This window comes from Xenopus laevis, chromosome 6L, assembly GCF_017654675.1.
Source record: "Xenopus laevis strain J_2021 chromosome 6L, Xenopus_laevis_v10.1, whole genome shotgun sequence".
Classification (NCBI taxonomy): domain Eukaryota; kingdom Metazoa; phylum Chordata; class Amphibia; order Anura; family Pipidae; genus Xenopus; species Xenopus laevis.
The window spans coordinates 56,069,226-56,094,125 of record NC_054381.1 but is presented as its reverse complement, the minus strand read 5'-3'; the positions used below and the strand labels follow the sequence as shown (position 1 = coordinate 56,094,125).

Here is a 24,900-nt window from a genome sequence, read left to right as displayed (position 1 = left end):
ACCTCCATGCCTGGGGGCAGGTTTCAACATTCACAGAAACAATGACCCGAACATTCACTGGTAAAGGATCAATCAGCCACTTCATATGTTTCTCAGATTGCTGGTAATAGCAAAGAATGTGTTTCAGTAACAGCAAAATCTCATAAAAATTACGGCATTGATTTTAAATGGGAATTTAATGGTTTGCTCTAGGCTCTGGCAACAGCGAGTGGAAGTGGTCAGTGTAGAGCAAGGGGAGAACGTTGTGTAGGTGCAAATTTAACTGTTATTGTCAACCTAAATATATGTGTATAATAATTGCTGAATATGATATTTTAAAATACTTACACATCTTAAATAAAAAGAAACTTTTACAAATTTTTTACCAAGTCTTAAAAAAAGTTTCATAAACACTACACAATAAAAAACTAGGAAAACAAAAATTTGGACTGCAAATTTAAATTAAACGTTTGTATGGTGATACCATAAAGATGTTTCTCTACCTGTATGTGATCAATGGAGTCAATAATAATGATAATGTTCCCTTGGTATCGGATAGATAGCTTTTCAAGCCAGTGAGGAAACTCTTCAAGAAACTTTCCAGGGTCCATAGATAATGATGATACGGACCAGGAGTGCTGCATTAGCTTTTGTAGCATAAAAAAAATTAAGTTATTAAATTATGATGTAGTTGAAATAGAAACTGACATCAATTGGCAAATGTTCAACGCAAAAAAAGTAATCCATCATTCACAATATGGCACCAAAAAAATCTATGATGTTCTTCGGTCTGTTGATTTCAACATGAACATTTCTTATGATTATATAAAATTAGCCTCTGTATTTTGCTGCACAGTACATGGACAAATGATTCACAATTTAAAACTGAAAAACTTTTTTTATAATAGAAATCTTGCTTCTGTTACTTGGGGGAAAAACCATTAGAAAGCAATTCATACACAATAGAAATCTTGCTTCTGTTACTTGGGGGAAAAACCATTAGAAAGCAATTCATACACAATAGAAATCTTGCTTCTGTTACCTGGGGGAAAAAAACATTAGAAAGCAATTCATACTAATTAGGATTTTTAACCTCTGTGTTCCTGTGCTGTTTATGGTGGCTCTCCATGATCCCATGTAATAATATGATATTTCTTCTTCTATAGAAAACAGCATTTGAACCAATTTTATGCCATGATGCTGAAAGCTGATTAATCTGAACCCACTAAGAAAAAGGTCAAGGAGCACAGCAGTAAAAGTAGGTATAACAGAAGAACAAATAATGAAAACTGCTTTGGTGAATAGTGGCAAGTTCACTTCCACTACCCAATAATAGCATAATGTCAGAAGCACTTGCTAATGACTAGTTAATACGGTCTTCAAAGTTATGGCGGACAAAAGCCTTGAGCCCATTTTACAGGGCTATGAGGCTTAAAAACCTGGACCCACTCTCATACAAGTGTGGTATGTATGAGAACATTGTACATGCAACTAAATAATATGCAACTAATCCTTAAATAGGAAAAGAATAGTACCTTAAGAGTCAGCCTTTTTATGATTAATGATGGTTCTGAGCTGCTTGACAATGGTCTTCCGACAAAATGATACAACATCAAAGTGTTTGGAGAATGTTTCTGCTGAAGCTGAATCCTACAGAATGAGACAAATGTTTTTTGTAATTACTACTGAGAAAGAAATTGTTCAAACTTCATTTTTACAGCAGGACAGAAGCAGTCAAAGCTATCTGATAACCATGAAACCATAAAACAGGGCAATAGTGTTTTCTTTCTAAACAAAAGACTTAGATTTTTTTTATTAATCTGTATTTTTTTAATAGACATACTGACGAATACCACTGGTAAAAAGTTACTGATCACCAGTTGGTGCTGAGCCAATTTTAAAGGTACTGTATGTCTGTATCCTCTGCAAATAGGAAGTAAGAATGATCTTCTGGAATCCTTCTGAAAAAGTTTGTTTGTGGGATTCTGTGAGTGCCTGCCAAAATTTTTTGATGGCATAGTCTTCTCCCTTGAAGCTTCAGGTCTGGGGCATGTGCACCCGGACACCAAGGTAAGAATGGTGATCTTTACTCCATTAGTACACACTATAAACCTTATTTTTATTCCCTTAACGGAATTATACTTGTACTAGATCCAGGTTGGATCCAAGTTTGACTATACTGTGTGTGCTGTTTTATTTTTAAGGTGCTTCAAGTATTTCAAACCAATTGCTGTTCCAAACTTAATTCAAAGTCACAAGTCACTAACATGTTATCTGGTATATAAAAACTATTCTAAGTATGATTGACTAGTCAGCAATTCAACTAGGTTAATTACAATGCTCATTAACAAACAAGGGAAAGTTGTGCTCACCACTATTTTTTAAAACCATTAGGTGGGGGTGCAATGAGGGTGTGACCACAAAATACATATAGTCAACTACAAGAGTCCTCTGCACTCAACCCATTATCAATATATTTAAGACAGAGACATTTTGTGCATACTGCTACTAAAAAATGCCTTACCCTTTAAACAACACAGGGATTGTTTAGGCATTTTTTAACAACTTTCCCTTGTTTGTTATAGTTATACAGGAGCAGTGACCAGCTCCATGTTGTAGCTCCCACCCTTCCCAGCTATAGTCAGGTGATCCCACTGGTGTCTAATAAAAGGGCAGCCAAGTTTGGGAGTTTTACTTTGAAAGCAGCTAGTAAGTTGCAGGTAAAACTTAGTCCCTTGTAAAATGTATAATTAAGCAATTGAATTCTTAATGAATCAGATGAAAATTAAGCGTAGGACTGGCCAGATATGGGACGACTTTGACGTAGTTGGCCAGCTTAAATATATTGCAATATATGGACAAACAATCCCTGTGTTGTTTAAAGGGTAAGGCATTTTTTAGTAGCAGTATGCACAAAATGTCTCTGTCTTAAATATATTGATAATGGGTTGAGTGCAGAGGACCTCTTGTAGTATATATATATAAAATTTCAGGGCTTCTTACCCATGTTGTAAATACATGCACTCCTACTGGCGATAGAATACATCACTGCTGAAACAATTTATAGAAATTTGCAGCAAATGCAATTATGCTGGAACCCTGGGTAAGAATGCTACATTGTGGGTGGAAGACATAGCAAATAGCAACAATATTAGGCTTTATGTTCTTTAAATAATACAATCTCAGTATTCCAAACATTCCATACCATTTTGATAGCAATAATGATTTGCCTGATCCCGGTCCTCCAGATATAAGCAGTGGGGGAATAGGTGCAGGTGCAGCCACTAAGTCATTCAAGCGATCATAATACTAAAATGAGAAAGTATACTATATCAATAGGTAGCAATTCTGTCACCTACCTTTGTAGCTATTAAATATCCAGAATTTGTTTGCTCTTACAAATATTAGATTAACAGTCGTGGATTAAAAAAAAACAACACTTTTGGAAGGCAATTTTATTTATTTATTCCAAGATAGCAAGGTAATTATGTCATGGAGTGAATTAAAGGATATAACATATATATGTTTTATAAGACAAAACAGGATTTTTGTTTTAGTTTTTGAATCTGTTTCTCTGTAGTCGAAAGGGGGACACCAGGACCTATCGGGTTAAGCTCCACCCTCCAGAAGGCAGGACACTTGAAAATTAAGGGTCGTGCCCAGCTGGGCTTAACCCTACACATAGTAGTACCCAATCAGTTTGTCCCAACTTGAGAACAATTTAACTGAAAACTGAACTATAAACTCAAATCAGGCAGAAAGATAGCCCAGGAAGTTATCCCAGACGCAACCAACTGTTCAATGGCTCCTCCTAAGGGCGGAAGCCCTGTATCCCCCTTTTGACTACAGAGAAACAGATTTAACGGTGAGTAACAAAAATCCTGTTTTCTTTTTCGTCTTAGGGAGACACAGGGACCTAACAAAGCAGTCCTTAACAGTAGGGCGGGTAACGAGCCCGACTGATCAGCTATTTAATGTACAATTGATTGCAACACTTTGCGCCGGAAGGGAAGCCTCGACTGATGAAAAGGTGTCTAGTCAGTAAAATTTGGTGAAGTTGTGCGCTCTTGACCAGGTAACTACCTTGCCGATCCGATCCAGCAAGGCGGAGTTGCACCAAGCCCAGGAGGCGGCCACTGCCCTTGTGGAGTGTGCCTGGACACCATCTGGTGGTGACTTTTCCTTGGCCAAATAACCTTGTGATATGGTTTGTTTAATTCATCTTGCAATGGTATTCTTCAAGGCTGTCTGACCCTTATGAGGCCCAGATGTCAAAATGAAGAGCGATTGAGCAATCGATGGAAAGGTTTCGATCACTCCAGGTCTAAACTACATCTAAACTGTGGAGTCGTCGCTCTTTGTCATTCCTAGGATCTGGGCACAGAGACGGTACCAAAATATCTTGATTGATGTGGAAAGCTGAAACTACCTTTGGTAGAAACAAAGGTATTTTGCAGTAGGACTTCCTAATCCTTATGAAAAACCAGAAAGAGGGGTAATGTGCTCAGTTCAGACACTCCCCTGTTGACTATATCGCCACTAAGAAAACCACCTTCCAGGTAAGCCAGGTGTCTTCCATCTAAGCCAAGTCTTCCTCTGCTAAACAGTGTTATAGTATAGACAGCACCGATACTTGTACTTTCAAGGAGCTGAGCTTCAGTCCCAACTGTAGACCTTGTTGTAGAAATGAAAGAACTCTCGGAATGTTGAGTTCCAGGAAAGGTAAGTCTGACTCTTCACACCATTTAAAGCAGGAGTTCCACACTCTGTGATAAGATTTGGATGATGAAGGTTTGCCTGCCTTTAGCATAGTCGCAATGGACTCTTCCGTTAATCCCTGCCTTCGCCAAATAGAGGCCTCAACAGCCATCCTGTCAAATCAAAGACTGGGTTTGGGGCGGACTACTGGACCTTGACATAGAAGGTCTTGTCTGTGATCCAGACGTATTGGGTGTGCTACTGACTTCCCCTTCAGATTCGAAAACCATGTTCTGCGAGGCCAGTAAAGAGCCACTACTATTACTGTGACTAAAGACTGCTTGATTTTCTTGAGGACTAGAGGCAGCATTGAAAGAGTGTGGGAATATGTACACTAGGTCGAACGTCCAACACTGGGTCATGACATCTACTTCTGCTGCCATTGGGTCTCGATAGCAAGCAAAGAATTTCAGAACCTTCCGATTGGTTCTGGGAGCCATGAGATCTATCTGTGACCCCAGTGATTCACTAATTTTGTGAACATCTCTGGATGAAGCTCCCATTCACCCGTATTGAGCTGGTTTCGACTGAGTAAGTCTGCCTTTATTTTGGACAACCCTGGTATGTTGATCGTGGACAGACTCACTGAGTTGGCTTACAGGCTAGAATTTGCAGAGATTCCGCTAGCGCTGTCTTGCTGCACGCTCCTCCTTGCCAATTTATATAGGATACTGTAGTTGTGTTGTCGCTCTGAACTCGCACTGGTTTTTGCTTTAGAAGATGTGCCCAATGGTATAGAGCCAGTTTTACAGCACGTAATTCCAGTATGTTGATATGGTAGTTTGGACTCCTCGGGAGACCACAGGCCTTGTGCAGATAGGTTGATCCTCGTCGCTCCCCAGAGACCAAACTGATAGTGCCGGTTCACAAACGCAAATTGCAGGTACCGCTGATGTGGGGGCTATATTGGAGAAAATATTGTTTTTTCAAATATAAGACCTGTTTTATATAACATAAAAGATGACCCATTCTGCATAGCACATGACAGGTGTAATTTATGGCTCTCTGCAGATTGAGTTGTTTTCTCATACCAAGTGTTCCTGACAAGATATATATTATTTGCAGATGCTGAACCAATATCATTTATACATTCATATAAAGTATTTTTGCTTGTTAGTGTTAAAACTGTATAATAAGACATTATACAGATAAATTAAGATTTATTTTGGTTATTTATTAAGATTTATTGATGGTTATTTATCAAAGGTCAAATTTTGAAGTTATATGATTTTTTTTTAACTGTAATAAATTTGAGTGTACTCACAACTTAAATGGAAGGTTATTTATGCTAAAAAATATTAGATTATTATAATATTATAATATTAGATTGAATATGAACGACCCAAAAATTTGAATTGAAATAAAAAAATGTCAGGAAGGCAATTAACATCTTCAATGGTTCAACGGACCTCAACGGGGCATTCAACAGGCCATTGACTTGTACATGAACTAGGCAGGTTTTAGGTGGTGAATAGTCAAATATGAACTGTTTCCAGGGTTGAGGTGTGATTAATCTGACGTTCGAATTTAACTTGATGGTTTTAAATTTGAATTATTGAGTTTTGAACAAAAAATAGGCCCCTAAAAGTTTAGTAGACAATTTGCATGGAATGCCTTGCTAAATAAAGTACTTTAAAAGGTATTACAAGTATTGTACCAGGTTGTATATTAATTTGGCAGCCTGTATTTATCTACAGTAAAAATAAGGTTTATAGAACAATGTAATCATGGCTACCCATGTTTACATGAATAAACCCAACTAATAGTCACAGTGTCAATAATTAATGCCAATGTGTTTCAGATGAAATCTATGCACATGAAACTAATACTCTGATAATTATCTATCTAGGGGGAAGTATGAAAAGATAAAAACAACTAACAATTAAGGCAAATTTCCCTTTAGAAAAGGCTCATCATTTCTTACCACAGATCTTAAAATGTGATTTATTTCAGTTTCTTTTTGAATATATTATTCAAGCACGGTTCACCAGACTGCATAAATCATTAGTTCTTAGCATTACTGAACCGTTATATATTTTTTAATAAGAAAACTAGAATCAAATAATAGTCTATTTCACATCTTTTCACTTACAAAACTTATTTCAAGCATTTGCTTACTTTTTGAAAGCCAAGTTCACATATAGACTGAGATGCCTGCTGGTAAGCCTCCATCTGTTCCTGCTCATCATGAACATCCCACAGTACATCCCCATAGTCGTCATCTTCCATAGTTGCAGACTCATCCTTTGCATCGGGATCAGATATCTCAATACCTAATAAATCCTGCAAAAAAAACTTCTGTTACACAAATGCTCTCCGCTGCTATTGATAAGCTACAGTAAAACATTTTTCCCATTAACAGTGGCCAGCCATTTTCTAACGGAGCCATGGGTGTGTTGCATCAAGATACAGCATAGATGTTCTATTAAAAATGCATTACACTATCTTGCAACGGGGTTATGTAGTATTTATTTTTCTGCAACAATGATTTGTGGCATTGCCTGGAAGACTCAATAATATGGAAATTGGCTGCATGCTCTAGTGACAGATTGATTTAAAGTCATTTAGAACACACTCTGCACTAGTAATGTTACTGTGTAAAACACATTTACATTTCTTTAGATTGGTTTAAGGCAGTGCAATGTGTGGAGTATTAGGCATGTGAACACTTTCTGTTTGGATTTTGAAATTGGCTCCCTTCCACCTTTCTCACCCTAATCATGATGGTTTGTCTGTTTCATGGATAAGGAGATTTTGTGGACTCACCGTTAAATCTCTTTCTCTTCAGTTGCTTGGTGGACACAGAAACAGTGGGTTATAGCTAGTATCACTAGGAGGCAGGACACAACCAAACTAACCTTTCTGCCAAAGCGTGCCAGAATCAGCAAAATTGTCGAAGTGATAACATTTTGCAAAAGAGTGGATTGATATTCACGTAGTTGCTTTGCACAGTTGTTTTGCCAAAGCTTGGTTTCTGAAAGCCAAGACGTACGCATTCCCCTGGTAGTGTGAGCTTTGATCCTGTCAGGTGGATCAAACGTTTGATGGTGGATCAAACGTTTGATGGCTGAGAAAATCTGCCTCCCAATTTTGGAGACTTGGGATGTATATGGCCGGCAGGTGCGCCTGGTGGAATTCCGCCCATTGAAAAATGAGTTTTACCTCGATCAGAGCTGCTCTGCTTCTTTTGCCGCACTGGTGGTTTATGTAAGCCACCGCTGTGCAATTGTCTGATTGTATCTTTACCGCTTGATTCACCAGATCCTGTTACCAATGGAGAAGTCCCAGTTGATTGGCAAAAGGCTTTCTTCTCGAGTCCACTGACCCTGTACTGTGCGACCCTCCAGTACCGCTCCCCAGCCGAAAAAAGGCTTGCGTCTGTTGTCAGCAGTCTCCATTGATGCTCCCCTAGCTGCCGGCCGATGCATAGGTGAAAAGTCTGGAGCCACCAGAGAAGGGAAGCTCAAGTTCTGTGCGACAGTCGGTTACTCTGGAATAGGGACTTCCATTTCCAGGCTGCGAGTTTCATTGAAGCTCCCTGAGATGATACTGGGAAAAAGGGATTACTTCTATTGATGAAACCATGACTCCCAGAACCTTCATACAAAATCTAATTTTGTGGTTCGGCTCTGCCAGTAGAGAATTGACCAGTAATTGAAGGTGTAGAATCTTCTCTTGCGGAAGAGAAATTCTGTATGTGGGCGTGTTGAACTGCATCCCTAGGAATATCATGGACTGACTGGCAGTTAAGGAGCACTTTTCCAAGTTGATGCACCATCCAAGTTCCTTTAGCTTGGCTGTGGAGAACTTTAGTGATTGTTGTGCCTCCTGTAATGAAGGTGCCTTGATTAACAGGTTGTCTAAATATGGAATGATGGACACTCCTATATTTCTGATTACTGTTGTAACTAAAGCTATATTTGCGAATAAATTTGTTCCTTTAAGTCCAATATGGGTCGAACCGATCCATCCTTTTTGGGAACCACAAACAGGTTGGACTAATAGGTAGAGACGAAAATTCTAGATGATATCCCTGTGTCACGACCTTGTGAATCCAAGAGTCTTGTGTGATTGTGAGCCGGTCATCCGCAAAATGGTGAAGCCTTCCTCCAAGGGGCGGCAGGCCCGACCGAGGGGATACCCTGTCATGCCGAGATTTACACTGTTCTAGAGGTTGGCTTGCAACTCTGCCAGGTAGATTTGGGCTTGTCTCCATAACGTCTTCTACCAGAGTGAAAAAAACTTTCCCCCCTGTGAAATGAAGGACATGCCTTTGGCTGTGGTAATAAGGTACTCTTGCCCCCTGTTGTCTGACTGATAATCATTTCAAGGTTGGGGCCAAAAAGTAGCTTGCCTTTGAATGGTATAGACGTTAAGGATTTTTTAGACAACATGTCTGCTGACCACAGTTTCAGCCAGAAAGACCTGGGGGCTGCTACGGACAGTGCTGAGGTTCTGCTAATCACCTGAGACGCATCGAGAGAGGCTTCACAAATGTAATCATTTGCCTCCTTGATTTGAGATGCCCATTGGGACAGTTCATGACGTGGAACTCCTGAAAGGATTGCTTGGAGAAGTGACTTCATCCACGATTGGATGGTCCTGCTTACCCAGGCTGTGGCTAAGAATGGCCAAAGTGAAGTAGCCAAAGCTGAAAAAAGAGAGTGGAGAAGTCCCCCCATCTTTTTATCCATGTGGTCCTTAAAGGATCAAGTGTCCAGAACTGCAAGGGCCGTGTTCTTGGGGGCATCCATGATGGCGGTGAAGCCCATTTTTCCGTAAGGAATCCAGGATTCGGTTCGGGATTCGGCCTTTTTCAGCAGGATTCGGATTCGGCCGAATCCTTCTACCCGGCCGAACCGAATCCTAATTTGCATATGCAAATTAGGGGCGGGGAGGGAAATTGCGTGACTTTTTGTCAGAAAACAAGGAAGTAAAAAATGTTTTCCCCTTCCGTCCCTAATTTGCATATGCAAATTAGGGTTCGGATTCGGTTCGGTATTCGGCCGAATCTTTCACCAAGGATTCGGGGGTTCGGGCGAATCCAAAAAAGTGGATTCGGTGCATCCCTAATATATATATGCGGCAAATGCTGCTGAAGTGTTCTCACTAATGATGGGCGAATTTATTCAGCAAGCATGGATTCGCAGCTAATTTCCGCACTTCGCCACTTGTGAATGTTTTCGCGAAACTGCTGCGAACATTTGCCGTGGAAAAATTCAGTGCAAAAAAAAATTGTCACAAATCAAAATTGTTGAGCGTATAAAAATTGTCGCACGTCAAATTTATTGTGACACCCATTGACTTTAATGGATTTGGACAAAAGAGTCGCGCATATAAAAATTGTCGCTTTTGTCAAAATAATTTTGACGCCCAATTGACTTCAAATTGTTTTCCAAATTTTTTGCCGTTTCGCTAATTTTTTGGCAAAGTGAAATTGGACAGATTCACCCGTTACTAGTTCTCTCCTCATTTCATGGTGGAAGTGCCCATATTTTGACCACCCCACATTCGCTCTGTGTAAATTTATGAATTACCATGTTTTTATACATACCTGTTTGATAACTTGCTCAAGATGACAATATAGCTTATATGCTCCTTCCACTGGATCTCCACAGTGATCAACAACCTAACCACATAGAAAACCATTTTGTTTAGCTAGTTAGCATTATGCTTTGTTTTAACGATATATATAACAATACAACTGTGCAACTTTTATTTAAAACTCCACTTACTTGAAAATAAACTTCCAAAAAAGTATATTAAAAAATATACTTGCATAAATAGTAATTTTTAAAACACAAACTGTAAGAGCCACCTACTAGCATCACTGGAAAATTCCAAAAGTAGTATTGCAACCACAAACTTCCAAAAAAAATACTTTAGGGGTTATTTACTTACTGCAATCACCATGTTTTTTTCCCCACAATGCATTGTTTTCCCCATGAATCCAGTTTAATTGCATGCAACAGGGGAAGATGACTCTGTCGCAATTGCTGCTAATGCATTCAAATTGACACAATAGTGCTAGCACTTACAAAGTGTTAGCATAACTGCATTAGATTCAATTTAACGTCCAGTTGGTATCATTTCCAGCGTTCACTGTGGGAGTGATGTGTGCACCCAATTACTTTGGCATATCTGCACTGCAGTGATTGATACAGGCCACTGTGGGTATCCTGACGACACTGCTCTGCACTCAGTTTCCAAGAGGCAGGAGTAAGGAAGCAGCGCTGAGCAATAGGCAAAGAGTATATATTAACGCAAGTACTTTTAATGAATGAGATTTGTCATGCAGCCGACTATGGGATAATTTGTGGGTCCACTCGTCCACAATTGTGGTGCAGTAAGCAAATAACCCTTTAATAACTAAGGTTACCTGTAGCACTTGGTTTGGTAAGAAACAGTGAAACATAGGTCATTTGTTTGCCAGTACTAGTTAACACGCCATAGCTATAAATTCTACATTGCATTTTAATTTTGGGCCAGATGAAAGATGCTTAACTGTCCTCCACTACTACTTACTCCATAGGTACCACTTTTAGGTGTCTCATCTACAATACTTTATATAACCAGGAAAAATGGTGGAGACATGATTCCAGCAAAATGAGGTTTCTAGTTGGTTTTCGGTGGAATTCACATGCTACACTGAACTGCTCATTCTGCTCAGGAAAATCTATATTATTGAATAAACAATGCAATAAACCTCTTGAAAATTATGTATTTGATATTTGCTGTTTTCACAGATGAATACACCAGATAACTTTAGCATGTACAAAGCAGACAATTCCTCACCTTTGTTTTGTTGGCTTTATTAGTGTCTTGTTCCAGCAGCTGTTTCAAGCCATCCGAGTCAGACCTACCATCTTCAATACTGTGATATATTAAACGAGGTTTTGCTTCATTGTTCTTTAGGAATGCTTCCTCACAGTCCTCCTGCAGACAGCTATATTAGAAATGAGAGACTCTGTTAATTGTAAATCTGTGAATGTTTTAGCCAAACACTGGTTTTGCCCAAATTCAAAATGAAATGTAACATTTTGATCTACACATGTCAATAATAACATAATGAAATTTTAGCTAAAGTAAAATGTCCCTATATATCCACATATATCCCTTCATAATCACCACATTCAAACACATTTATAGTAAGCAAAAATGGTGACAGCATTTCTAAGAAGATAAGTCACAATGTGTAATAACGATATGTTATAAAAACAGTGTATGACAATGTCAAAAAAGGAAAGCTTTTACTTGTAAGAAAATTATAAAATGCTCTATTAAATAAGAAAAACTTTGTTTGGTGTTTGTTTTTTCCTTCAGAACATACTTTCTTGAATAATATACCTGGGCAAGGATGAGCATATGAATAAAATGACTATTGAACTTTTTTCAATTTCCCACTTTCGTACAGCAAAGTGTTGGCTTTCACATTCTTCAGGGAAAAAGACCATTTGAAAGAAATAACCCGAGGTCTCACACATTCTCTGAAGCTTTGGAGAATAATCCTGCAAAAAGATATCCATAAATTATAATAATAATACAGATTATCAATAATATTTTCTTACAGCTTTCAAAACTGCACAAACAAATTTAGTGATGGAATGTTAATTTTTATTTAGCTTCTCAGAACTGTGTATAGGAAACATATACGCCTCTTTTAATGGTTGGTCTGGAACAGTTGCGGTAAAAATATGCGCTCAAAATATAGACAAATTTATCGCCGAATATGTTTTTGCCAGTTTACTAAACAGTGGATATAAATTTGCGAATATACTTGCGCAAGAATATGTTTTCGCCAGTTATCGCATTTGCTGAAAATAACGCTACTTAAACATTAATGCCTGGTATACTAAACAGCGAAATGTACGAAAGACAAAATTAATGCCAGAATATTCGCAAAATTTTTCCGCCATCTATATAGTAGCGGTAATTTATTTTTTCGCCAGAAAATTCTTAAGGGGACAGGAAATGTTCCATAACACCTTGTTTTACCCATCATTCTGTTCCTGTTGCCATTCCTGACAGGAGAAGAGAAAAGTGATATGATAATCAAAGATGTTTTGGATTATTCTTTTGTCTGCTGCTACAGTACTTTTTTCAGATGAAAGGCGATTTATTATGGCTAGGAGGGACCAAAGGCTTTGTCAGCCTAGATTAAATTATATGATTCTATTGTCAGGGGGTAAATCTTGTGACTGGATGTATTGAAATGTTGATTTATATGATGCATACATGTTTGATTGGGTGAAATCTGTTTACTTTATTGTTGATAATATCTATAAAGTTTAGCAGTTTTGAAGATACATATCTGGCCATAAAACGCCATAAACAAGACTATTTTATAGCATAAATATTCGCAAACTTAATTTGTCGCTAGAAAATTCGCAACTCACTAAAATTACCGCTAATGTAAGCTGGTTTGTTAACGTAGCAAGTGATCGCAATGACTTCTGAGCGCATTGCTGTTTAGTAAACTTAGTCGCTGCAAACATTCTGGCGGAAAAATATTTGCATCGATAACATGCAGAAACTTTAAGTCAAATTTACCGCACTTTAGTAAGTGGACTCCTATATTTGCTCTAATAGATAAGCATGGACACTGAACTTGAATAATAATTATGGTTACATTTGGGGTAGACAATTCCCCCAATATGTAATAAAAGGCACTATGTTTGCCCAGGAGCAGTAACCCATAGCAACCAATAAGATGTTTGCTTTCAAACATGTGACCGGTAAATGCTACCTACTGGTTGGTATGGGTTACTGCTCCTGGGCAAGCTTAGTGACTTTTATTACATAACCCCCTTATTCTCCTCCTTAAATAAATTATGGCTACATGGCTATAACTGCAATGGTTTGGAATATCTACAACCTTTTATTAGCCAGCAGAGGCACTGATGAAATAATAGATCTCAAATGTGGAACTAAGAAAAACTGTTGTAGGGTCCAACAGGGTAATCTTTGCCCACATGTTTGACAGGACATCTCAGACATGCTCATAGTGGTCAGATCCATATGCTATAGTTCCTACAGCAACAGTAAAAATGAAAATCTAATGTACCTTGTAAGCCATACCAAACAAGTGTATGTGATTTACCTGCAACCTGATTCAATTATAAAAGCAACACAATAGATGCCATTTTATATCCGGTCTGTATGGGAAGTCTGTATTATGTAAATACACAAAACAAAGTCAAACACACATTATGTTAAAACATTGCAGTATTACTTATACCCTCAGGAAGATTTCGACTTCAGCTTGAGTTTCTGCAGTGCTCATCAAGTAGCATCGCACAGTGTTACTCCACAGAGACTGAGAGAAGAGAGGCGTAACTTGAAGAAGGCTGGCAACAGCTGCATCCCAGTCATCTAATGGCAATTGGAATTATTAAAATACTGTTGAAAGATACAGCATGCTGTAGTACTAAAAAGCACTGAAGATAAACAATCCCATCCACATTCATTTCTATGGAGCTGCATAAATAAAATCAGATTAATAAAACAATTTCCACTTGATTAGAACCACATATATGTAAAATTGTAAAACGAATGTATAGAGATATATTCAAGTTGGCCAAGGTTAAAAACTCCCAAACATGTTTGCCCTTTTATTGACCACCACTGGGATCAACTGACTATAGCATGTTTGGGAGTTTTAACCTTGAAAGCAAGCAAGTTGCAGGTAAAAATTAGTCCCTGTGTAAAATGTATAATGAAGCAATAGAATTCTTAATGAATCAGATGAAAGTTGAGTGTAGAACTGGCCAGACCAGGGATGTCTTTGATGTAGTTAGCCATCTTAAATATATTGCAATATACAGACAAAAAATTCCTGTTTTGTTTAAAGGGTCAGACATTTTTAGTAGCTTAAGGCAGAGAATGACTCAATGTCCTTAATATATTGGTAATGGGTTGAGTGCAGAGGATCTCTTATATTTGTCTATATGAATTTTGTGGGCACAGCCTTATTGCACTCCCGCTTAATGGTTTAAAAACTAGAGGTCAGCACAATGTTCCCTTGTTTGTTATAATAATGTATAGTGGCCTACAGGCAGAGCATTGGGGAGAATAAAAGATAATAGATCAGAAAAAGGGGTAAGTAGCAGGAACAAGGTACAGGTGCTGTGGAAACAGTGGAAAAAGTATACACTTATGTTCTTTTTACCTCTGTTCACATTGGCAAATGGCCCTTCAACATCAATAGAACTATGTGCAAACTCAGGGCCACGGAAAGATTGCTGAAGCTGCATCATGCTACCCATAGAAGGGTCACTTCCCAGAGCTCCACTTGTCCAGTATTCACACTGTGTGCTAGGAACTAAATGAAGGAAAAAGCACAATTTTTAAAATATTATCCATGTAAAACTCTAACAAATATAGTAGTATGATGGGTAAATTGTCACCACACCTTTACCTATATCAACTAATCTTTCATTTTTCTTGTTAAATCTAGTACACTGTACAAAATAACTAAACAAAGGTAAAGCTTTAACAATGCTCTGAATAAGCTAGATTTGCCTTTTATCTCAAGACATAATTATAAAATGCAACCGCAAGTTTTAGGAATGCAAGATAAAATTATGTGTAAGAGTATATACCTCACTGCCCCAGGAGGCAGGATACCTGCACATTAAATACTTTTCTCCTTTGCAGAGGAATATGTCCTTATTTATTGCCAGATCCTATTAGTCATCCTTACCAGTTACTTCTGTACCATTATCATCTGAATCAGACTCTCCTGGATCAAAAACCTGGATACCCTGGGCCTGCAGTCTTTGTAACTTGGCTTCCAGGTCACGTTTGGCTCGTAGCAAATCCTGGATCTCTTTTTCTTTTGTTTCCCTAAAGATCTGTTAAGAACAGTTGTCACACACCATCTATTGGGCCAACAAGTCTATTGTATTTCAAATGAAAATAACGTAATGCATTCATATTTGGTTTTTACAGGTGTTTATTGTTTAGTACTTCTCATTTATTTTTCAAAAGTCACAATTTGGAATTTTATAACAAATTACCTTAAACTGTCTCTTCACTTTGTCTCTATCATGTTCAAAAGTAGCAGCCCTTTCCATTGCTTGGTATTTTGCTTCAACTGCACTTTCTTTCTCTCTCAGAATTTTTTGGTAGGTTTTTTGCAATGCCTAACAATACAAAACCGATAAGTAGAAGTGTACCAGGGATAAAAGTGCTCATGCTCATTATCAGCATATTTTAAATTATGCTTAATTTAAATTTGCTGATAATACAAGATATTCATAGAAATATATAGATTAATTCAACTGAATATATGTACACTAGAAAAAGAAAAAAGCCGATCAAAATTTACTATGCAGAGTGCAGAATGAGAAATTCACAAAGCTGAAGCTGTCAGAGGCAAAACTGGAGCAACTAAGTAGAAGACACAGAACTGCTGAAGATACTTGCTAGAAAGATTTGCAGGCCAGCAGAGGACAGTGATCTAGGTCAAGTTGAAAGAATGCATTTTTTTTAAAATTAGGGCCACATTGTAACAAGAACCAATGAAACTCGCAAATAAAACTCAGTATAATAATAAAGTCAAATTCTACTTGAAGAGATTGAGAACTCAATATATAATACCCAGTAAAACTAGCAGGTGGGTCCTAAATGAACCAAAGTTATCTGCAAGTATATACATTTTTTACATTTATATTTATGGACTTAAGTGGTAGATTTATAAAAAAAAAAATGAAGTTGACGTTTCTTCTTGATTTGAGAACAAATGCAGTGAAAAACGAATCAAACATGTTTATTTTCTGAGTTGGGATTTATTAAAGGGGTTGTTCACCTTTGAGTTAACTTTTAGTATGATGTAGAGAGTGATATTATGAGACAATTTGCAATTGGTTTTTATTTTTTATTATTTGCGCTTTTTGAGTTATTAACCTTTTTATACAGCAGCTCTCCAGTTTACAGAATAAGAAGGCAAATAATTAAAAAACGTATAAATAATGACGACCAGTTACAAAAGTTGCTTAGAATTGGCCACTCTATAACATACTAAAAGTTAACTTGAAGGTGAACCACAAAAGCAAAAAAGTAGCCAGTACTTGGTAAAAAAAAGTTGTCGAGTTTCTGTAGAAGTCAATGGGAACAGATTTTTAGCCTGATAGAAAATGAATGTAACAATGTTAATTTTACTGGTGTGTGACTTTACTGCAGTGACAAAACACAAATGTAAATATTTGATTTAATTTATTTTAATAAGCTAGTGTTTGAGGGAAAAAAAAGAGTTTGATTGTAGAAATTAGTTGCACTTATATTGTCACTTTTTTTTGTACAATTGTGAAAAAAATGGTAAGGCAGCCTCTAAGTTTTGTGGTGACATCACTGGCAAAATAAGTTCTCTTACTTATGACTTCTGGCTTTATAGCCACGCGCCTGCTCACCCATGCCCCTTTTGTGACATCATGGGCGCTGCATGTCAACGCGGGTCTATAAAGGGAAGCCGGAAGTTGTGAGGGCGAGTGCGAATCGGGAAAGACCCAACCCGCACATAACTATTCGGTACGCCTGGTTAAAGAATTTCATTTGAATGAGCCACTCCCTAAATTACATTGTAATATCTGGGACTTGCTTTAAGGCATCAACCCACATTTCTTCCTCGAGGTCTGGTATTTGTTCTGCCACTTCCCTTTTATCCTGGCCAGCGGATTAGGCTTGGCTTGCCACAGCAGGGTATAGAACCATGACAGAGGGTATTTTTTTAAGGCTTGCTTATGTAGGTAAGCTTCTAGGGTGGTTTCAGATACCTGCAGGGGTCTAGAGGGGGAACTGGGAGTAGAAAGTGTGCCTAAATTGTAGATATCAAAAGTACATGGCGGGGGCAGCCAATACTCCTCTCTAAAGATTGCAAAGTTTTTAAGTTCTTCCTCTGATATTATGTCTCGTAGCATTTTAATACCTTTGTCTGCCTATTGACTGATGTCAGGTATCATTGATAAGTGTGGGAGTGCAGGGTTTCCCCTCAAGGGTGTCCGTGGGGACCACACCTGAGAGGGTCTCTATGACAGACGAAGGGATTTCTGGAACACTGTAATTACAGTACACATTGGGGCAGTGATGCTGTATGGGGAATTATGCCTCGATAGTCAACACTTCTAGGGAATGCAGGGCCACAGCCTCAAGCCTGACTGCTGGATTGTCTTCCTCTGGAGTGAACCACCAGTAAGCAAAAACCAGTAGGCTTGCCTGCAAGTATAATCGGAAGTCGGGTAATGCCAACTCGCCTTTGGTGCAAGGCGCTTGTAGCATTGCCACACAGAGACGTGGGTGTGCAACTTCCCAAAGAAACCCCATATTAATTTGTTAAGGTAACTGAACCATTGAGCCCTAGGAATCACTGGGGAATTATGAAAGACATAGTTAAATTTAGGGAGAAACAACATTTTAAGTAAATTGGTCCTCCCAAGCAGCGTTAATGGGAGATCCTGCCACACCTGGTGTTTGAATTTGATGTAAATGATGAAAACTTACTCATACAGAGGCTCAGAGATGAGTCTGGTGAGAGTGTTGTTCTGTTACTTATAACAAAGAAATTCATCAGTATATAGGTCAAAATAGGTCTGCACAATAAATTTGTTCACATCAAATGCTGCCTAACACAAAAGTAAGCAATGAAGCATTAATTTGTGCTGAGTTTGTAATGTTCATTTAAGCAATTTCTGCTAACCTGTAACTCGGCTCTTAACCTCTTGTTCTCCTCATCCAGTTTTATCTCCTTCTTTTGCATAGAGGCAACCTCGTTGTTCTTGCTGACCCGGAATATCTCATATTCTTTTTTTAGCCTTTCATATTCAGCAGCATATTCCAGGTCCACTGAGGCTGTGGACTTAAAGCTGGCTCCAATAACTCTAGGCCCACGCCTAAAAGAACTGCGTAGTAAACGTGCTTTGGGTTTCACTTCTACCGGAATCACGCAGTCTTCTCCTCCTCCTCCACCGTACGTATCTTCAATGACTTCTCCTGCGTTAACCAGAGAAGAGGCTGTCCCCATGGTGATTTCACTAAAACCCTTTCTTGGTTACAAATGCTACCGCTTCATCAACATTGATTCTGAAAGAATGAAAAGTAAACTTATAGTATTCTTTATGGTATTGCTTTATAGTGAAACATTTTCTGGCATGTCTGCTGAATTTATTAAATATTGCCAAACTATTTTAAAGGGAAAAATACACCCAAATTGTCATATGTATGCACTTTTCAGAACATTCAGTGCTTTTTTTATTTATATATGAATGGGAGCTACCATATTGCTCATCAGATCCATTAGAGCAATCTTATCTTTAAAATCATTAATGCTCATTTGTGAGCGCAGTTGCCGTTTGCCACACTCCTTGCATGAAAAAACACCATTCAAGAATTCAATTTTAGTGCATTACAGAGAAACCAGTTCCAAGGAACTTATCAATTGCTCATTATTTTTACAGTTATTACTTTACAGTAAAACCTCAATTACCTCAAAGTACCCTGATTTTAAATTTTTCTGCATTTTAATTTTTTTTCGTGGTGCCACCAATTTAAAATTCATTTCAGTGGGTGCATTTACCTTATTTTGCATAATGTATTCCCAAATTTAACATAAGAATGTTGTCCTGATGCTTCCAAAAATGGCTGTTTGTCCTCTGTGAATGTTATTATTAGTGAAATGAAGTAGTTCAAAATACTAACCAGATAAATATTATGCATAAAGTCAGTTATTACTTTAGGTTGTGGATGTGACTGACAGAGAGGTCTTGCACATACATCCCCCACTCCAAAGTGTAACATTATACGGGTTGTTCACCTTTGAGATAAAACTTTTAGTATGACATAGAGAGTTATATTCTGAGATAATTTGCAATTGGTTTTCATTTTTGATTATTTGGGTTTTTTGAGTTATTTAGCTTTTTATTCAGCAGCTCTTCAATTTACATTTTAAGCAATCTGGTAACTAGGGCCCAAATTACCCTAGCAACCATGCATTGATTTGAATAAGAGACTGGAATATGAATAGGAGAGAGTCTGAATAGAAGGATCAGCAATAAAAAGTAGCAATAACAATACATTTGTAGCTTTACAGAGCATTTGTCAGACAGCGACGCCCATTTGCAAGCTGCAAAGAATCAGAAGAAAAAGACAAATAACTATAAAAAATAAATAATGAAAACCAATTGAAAAGTTGCTTAGAATTGGTCTTCTATAACATACTAAAAGTAACTTTAACGGTGAACCACTCCTTTAATGCTGCAATGCTTAACCCTTACCATTAACAAATGAACTCTTACTTTTCAAAGTAAAACTGACTCTTGTGCTTTTATTTTATTGCTACTTGCTATCACAAATTTCACAAAAACGGGGGGGTTCTACTCTATAAAACTTTCTTCTTGGCTTCACTTCACCCTGCAATTGTTTATGGTGTCTAGTTGTCTAGGGCAGGGGTCTCCAACCTTTTTTACCCGTGAGCCACATTCAAATGTAAAAAGAGTTGGGGAGCAACACAAGCTAAAAAAGTCCCTTTGGGTGCCAAATAAGGACTGTGATTGGCTATTTGGTAGCCCCTATGTGGATTGGCAGTCTACAGGAGGCTTTACTTGGCATTATACTTAGTTTTTATGCAATTAAAACTTGCATCCAAGCCTGGAATTCAAAAGAAGCACCTGCTTTGAGGACACTGAGAGCAACATCCAAGGGGGTTGGAGGGCAACATGTTGCTCACGGGCTACTAGTTGGGGATCACTGGTCTAGGGTAACCAAACCCTCTCCAAATCATATTTCATTCTGACTTCCAAGTTGCTAGAATTACTCCTTAGCAACCGGTGAACAGCTAAAACTGCAAGCCTGGGAAATGCAGAACAAAATGTAAATGAATTTAAACACTATCTCCAAGCTAATTTTTAATCTACCACTTCACAACTCCTGAACAGACACGGTTTAAAAAGGACATCTATGACCTCAGTCAAGTCAGTTGGCATTCATGTAGGCATGGAAATTCCCTCACCAAAACATAATATCAGTATAACTGTTCCCATAATATAAACAGGTTGCCAGTGACGACTGTGAACTCAGCGAGTCTTACCCTTTGGGTAGGATGTACATCTCTCAGTTGCTCTCGTTATTTGCCACCTCTTGAGGAACTGCATGGGTCAGGGGGTGGCAGGACAACAATGCTGTTTTGTGAGCCCCTTTACTGCCAACCTGTCCCGGGATATTAACTCCCCCACAGTTAAGAGAGAAGCCTCCCCTTCCAGCCGCACATCCCACCGGATATATGCAGCCAGGCAAGCATGGGTGTCCGCAGAAAATTTTCCAGGGTGGGGCAAGGAGGCATCTGTGGGCGGGCCTGTGAGATAGGTGGGTGTGTCACTGCCATCAAGGGGTGGAGCTATGCCACGGCGATCAGCCGATCGCCGGGTCAATCAAGGGAATCCTGCATAGTTTCCCTAATTTGACCCGGGCAACCCTTCAAAATACCGGTTGTCTGACAAGTGGCAACCCTAGTTCACACAAAGATGGCAAAGTGGCAAGTTCATGTATAAATACCCCCAGAACTCACAAACAGATGGCACAGGGGCACGTACATGCATAAATACCCCCAGAACTCACAAACAGATGGCACAGGGGCAAGTACATGTATAAATACCCCCAGAACTCACAAACAGATGGCACAGGGGCACGTACATGTATAAATACCCCCAGAACTCACAAACAGATAGCACAGGGGCAAGTACATGCATAAATACCCCATGTAGCCACATGTTCTTTTTTTACAATTCATTCTGCTGGGTACCTACATAATCTAGATGACAGTCCCAGACCCAACACCACAGTAATAAAAGCCACACAAACATGGGAGATAAAACAAACACTAGAAACCCACTGGTTACCAGGGACCCCCATACAAGTTAAAAAAAACAATTGGTGGTTAGGATAGGGGCCCCCCATAAAAGTTAAAAAAAACTTCATTGGTGGACAGATAGAGACTGTAGAAAGAGAGGGACTCACAGAGAGAGTCAGAGTGCAGAGAGAAGCAGAGTGCAGTGAGACAGAGTGCAGAGAACAACAGAGTGCAGAGAGAGAAAAAGACAGAGTAGAGAGAGAGAGAGAGAGACAGTGCAGAGAGAGACAGAGTGCAGTGAAAGAGAGAGTGTAGTGAGAGAGGCAGAGTGCAGAGAGAGACAGAGACTCACAGAGAGAGACAGAGTGCAGTGAGAGAAAGAAAGAGTGCAGCGAGAGAGAGACAGAGGGACAGAGAGAGAAACAAAGACTCAGAGAGAGAGAGGGGTAGAGAGAGACAGAGTGCAGGCTAAAGAGATTCCTGAGAAGCACAGTGACTGCTGGCTTCCCCTTCTTACCACATCAGTTCCTGTACTTCCGTCTTCGGCATCAGTGATGTCCACGCTCGTAAGGGGGGCTGGCTAATCCCCCTTTGAGCCTAAATCCTGCCTGGCCCAAAACTTTCTTCCTTGTTCCCCCCTGATGGCAGGCAGGCAGGCAGGCCTGCACACAGCACAGCATGAGAACGGAGACGAGTGGAAGGGGCGGAGCCACAGTGGGAGCTGGGACGGAGGAGCGGTCCTAGAGCCCACAGTTTGAAATGAACATTATAGATCAGGAGCGGCCCACATTACAAAATGCCCGAATAAACAGATGGTCAGTCTGCTGGTCCCAGGGGGGGGCACTGACCCCTCTTGCCCCCCTCTGTGGACGCCCATGCAGGCAAGCAAGGGAGGGGAGGAGTAAGGGGGAATGTGAGGATGTGGGAAAGAGAAAGTTACAGGTAGTAATACAAATACAGTTTTTTTACAGTCCCAACCATTCTCAATGCATTCCTATGGCTGTAATTCCCTCATTTTACGTTTTCGCAGATTTTACATCTTTTTTTTAGCCCTGTCTCTTGCTAATCGCTGCATTTTTGGATAAAAAAAAAAACTTACTTTGCGATTTAAGGCTCCTGAAACTTTCCCTCACTCTGTGTGTAGCGGTATCCATGCCTGGGATCTGAAGCAGGAAGAGAAAGGCAGGGAGAGCAGCAGCAGCAGGGAGAGGGAGGGAAATGTGACTCTCCAGGCAAAAGTGGCGAGCCCTAGTGGAGAATGAAGGCACTGGAAAGGTGACTGTACAGGCAAAAGTGGCAAGCTGTGAGCAGGTGAGGAAGCAGGGTTGCCAGGTTGGTGGTTTTTCAGCCAAATTGGGCTACTAATTTCATACCTCCCAACTGTCCCGTTTTTAGAGGGACAGTCCCTCTTTTGACAGCTCAACCTGCAGTCCCTCATTTGTACTTGAAAGTCCTGATTTTCTCTGCAACAGCCAGAAAAAGAAACAAAGTTTCTAACTTAATTGGCTTTTGGCAGAGCGCCGAGAACAGCCACAACAGAAGATTAGATACATTTGTAACAATTTAAATGTATCTAGATAAGCAATCTAGATAAGTAAATAAGTCATTGTAACAATATAAGATAACAGGTCCCTTGGGTAAAGTTAGACTCACAGCACAGCAATTCACCTTCATTAGCAAAACTGTAATAACTGGAAAAAAAACACAGAAATATGTTCAAACTTTTACAACCTGCAAAATTTTGTAAAATGAACATGGTAATTAAGAGATGTGGCCACAAAAGTCGGTATGGACAAAAAAGTTGGCGTGCGTAGCGTGGCAACATTTTTTTTGTCCACACCGATTAGTATACCTCCCAACATATTTCCAAAATATTGGGAGGTATACTAATTTAGTATAGTATATGATTAGTATACCTCCTAACATATTTCCAAAATGTTGGGAGGTATACTAATTTAAAGCACAGGCGGGTTTTGAAAGTACAAACTAGTACAGATTTGGGCTACTTTTTGGGCCTTTATGGATCCTGAGGTCAATGATCACTCAGCTCAATATTCAGTTAAAACATCCGCCTTTATTGGTTACATTTGATAAAAGGAATAAACAGCCCAAGGTCTGACGCTTTTCGTAACTACGTACTTCCTTAGAGACCTCTTGGCTGGTTGGCTGGTTTTTACTTTGGAAACCAGCCAAAGTTCTTTCTTGCCATAATGTGCCAAGTCTGCATCTCCCAATGCATGTTGGGTAATCTAGTTTTTGTTTAACAATTGGCCAACTACCAAGTTTTATGTAAGACTACAATACCTAGCATGCAATGGGATTGACTTGTGTAGAAGTTGGGAGTTACCAGATTTTGGGCTCTGTACCCCAATCTATTGTCCCTCTTAAGCATTCTCGCATTTTTTGGTGACTTTCCTAAATTTCCTAATTTTCAGCAAAAATCTGCTGGCCACCAAAATGTCTAGAGGTTGGCCTGTTTTACCAATATTTATTGAAATTGTATATGTATTAGGGACTAATGGGGCCCCTTCTGTAGTTATGCCCCAGATGACGGGCGAATATGTCCCATTTTACTTAATGTAAAATGTTGCAAATCAGTGAAAATTTTAAAGAAAACAGCTCATTTTCACATTTATTTATTAGACTTTTTTTTTTTCACTGCAAATATTGTGCTATTTTTGGGCTTCTTTTGAAGTGCCTCTTGGCTTGTTATGGGCTGGTTTTGTAGCCGACTGGCTGGTTTTGAAAATTAGACCTGGCAACCCTGAAAGGAAGAAAGATATGAGTTGCGGTTGAGCAGGAGGGGGCTTGTATGGAGCTGTACTTTGGAGGAGCAGGGAAGACTAAAAAGCAGTGAGCATTGCTGGAGCAGAAGGGGAGCAGTACATGTGTTTTAAATAAAATTATGACTCCTGACCTTATTTCCTTTGTATACTTCACATTTAAGGGTCTTTAACACATTTCCTGGATTTTACATCATTTTTCCCTGGTCCCCTGAAAAAAGTAAAATGGGGGTTCTACTATAAAGCAACAGAATTTACTTCACAAGCTTCTCCCCTCAGCTCTTGTAAAAGTCAGATTACGCACCCCAAGCAACTCGTCTAAATCTTACTGGGGCAGCGGGGCTACAGGTTACAGTAATGTTTACAAAGGGAAAAATTGCAGAAACGACTCTATTTTAATACATTTAAGCAGCTGTTCTACATTTTAGTTGGTGTCTTATTTCTGTACTTTAAGGCTTGAAACTGCTATAATAAAGACAAAAACACTGAAAATACTGAGAAATTCCATTCTCAGAACTACTGCAAAGAAAGTGGGTTGGTTCT

General features: G+C 39.0%; 1 protein-coding gene across 5 annotated transcripts in view; it reads right to left on the bottom strand.

Moving 5' to 3' along the window:
* The window catches only part of nphp3.L (nephronophthisis 3 (adolescent) L homeolog), a 39,756-nt gene extending 16,768 nt beyond the window's left edge, over nt 1-22,988 (bottom strand). Inside the window, exons 1-14 of one of the 5 annotated variants that reach the window (XM_041565473.1) lie at nt 22,674-22,986; nt 18,431-18,813; nt 15,756-15,881; nt 15,440-15,590; nt 14,906-15,058; nt 13,976-14,109; nt 12,085-12,245; nt 11,533-11,683; nt 10,292-10,366; nt 6,856-7,020; nt 3,185-3,288; nt 1,515-1,629; nt 483-626; nt 3-100 (exon numbers count right to left, since the gene is read on the bottom strand). In XM_041565473.1, the coding sequence (XP_041421407.1) occupies nt 3-100; nt 483-626; nt 1,515-1,629; nt 3,185-3,288; nt 6,856-7,020; nt 10,292-10,366; nt 11,533-11,683; nt 12,085-12,245; nt 13,976-14,109; nt 14,906-15,058; nt 15,440-15,590; nt 15,756-15,881; nt 18,431-18,754 (1,901 nt within the window). In that variant the 5' untranslated portion in view covers nt 18,755-18,813; nt 22,674-22,986. Of the gene's footprint in view, nt 1-2; nt 101-482; nt 627-1,514; nt 1,630-3,184; nt 3,289-6,855; nt 7,021-10,291; nt 10,367-11,532; nt 11,684-12,084; nt 12,246-13,975; nt 14,110-14,905; nt 15,059-15,439; nt 15,591-15,755; nt 15,882-18,430; nt 18,814-20,815; nt 21,016-22,091; nt 22,455-22,673 lie in introns of those variants that run through there. The other 4 variants (XM_041565475.1, XM_041565474.1, XM_041565476.1 and 1 more) reach the window with 4 other exon arrangements.
* Between the last annotated feature and the right edge of the window lie 1,912 nt (nt 22,989-24,900).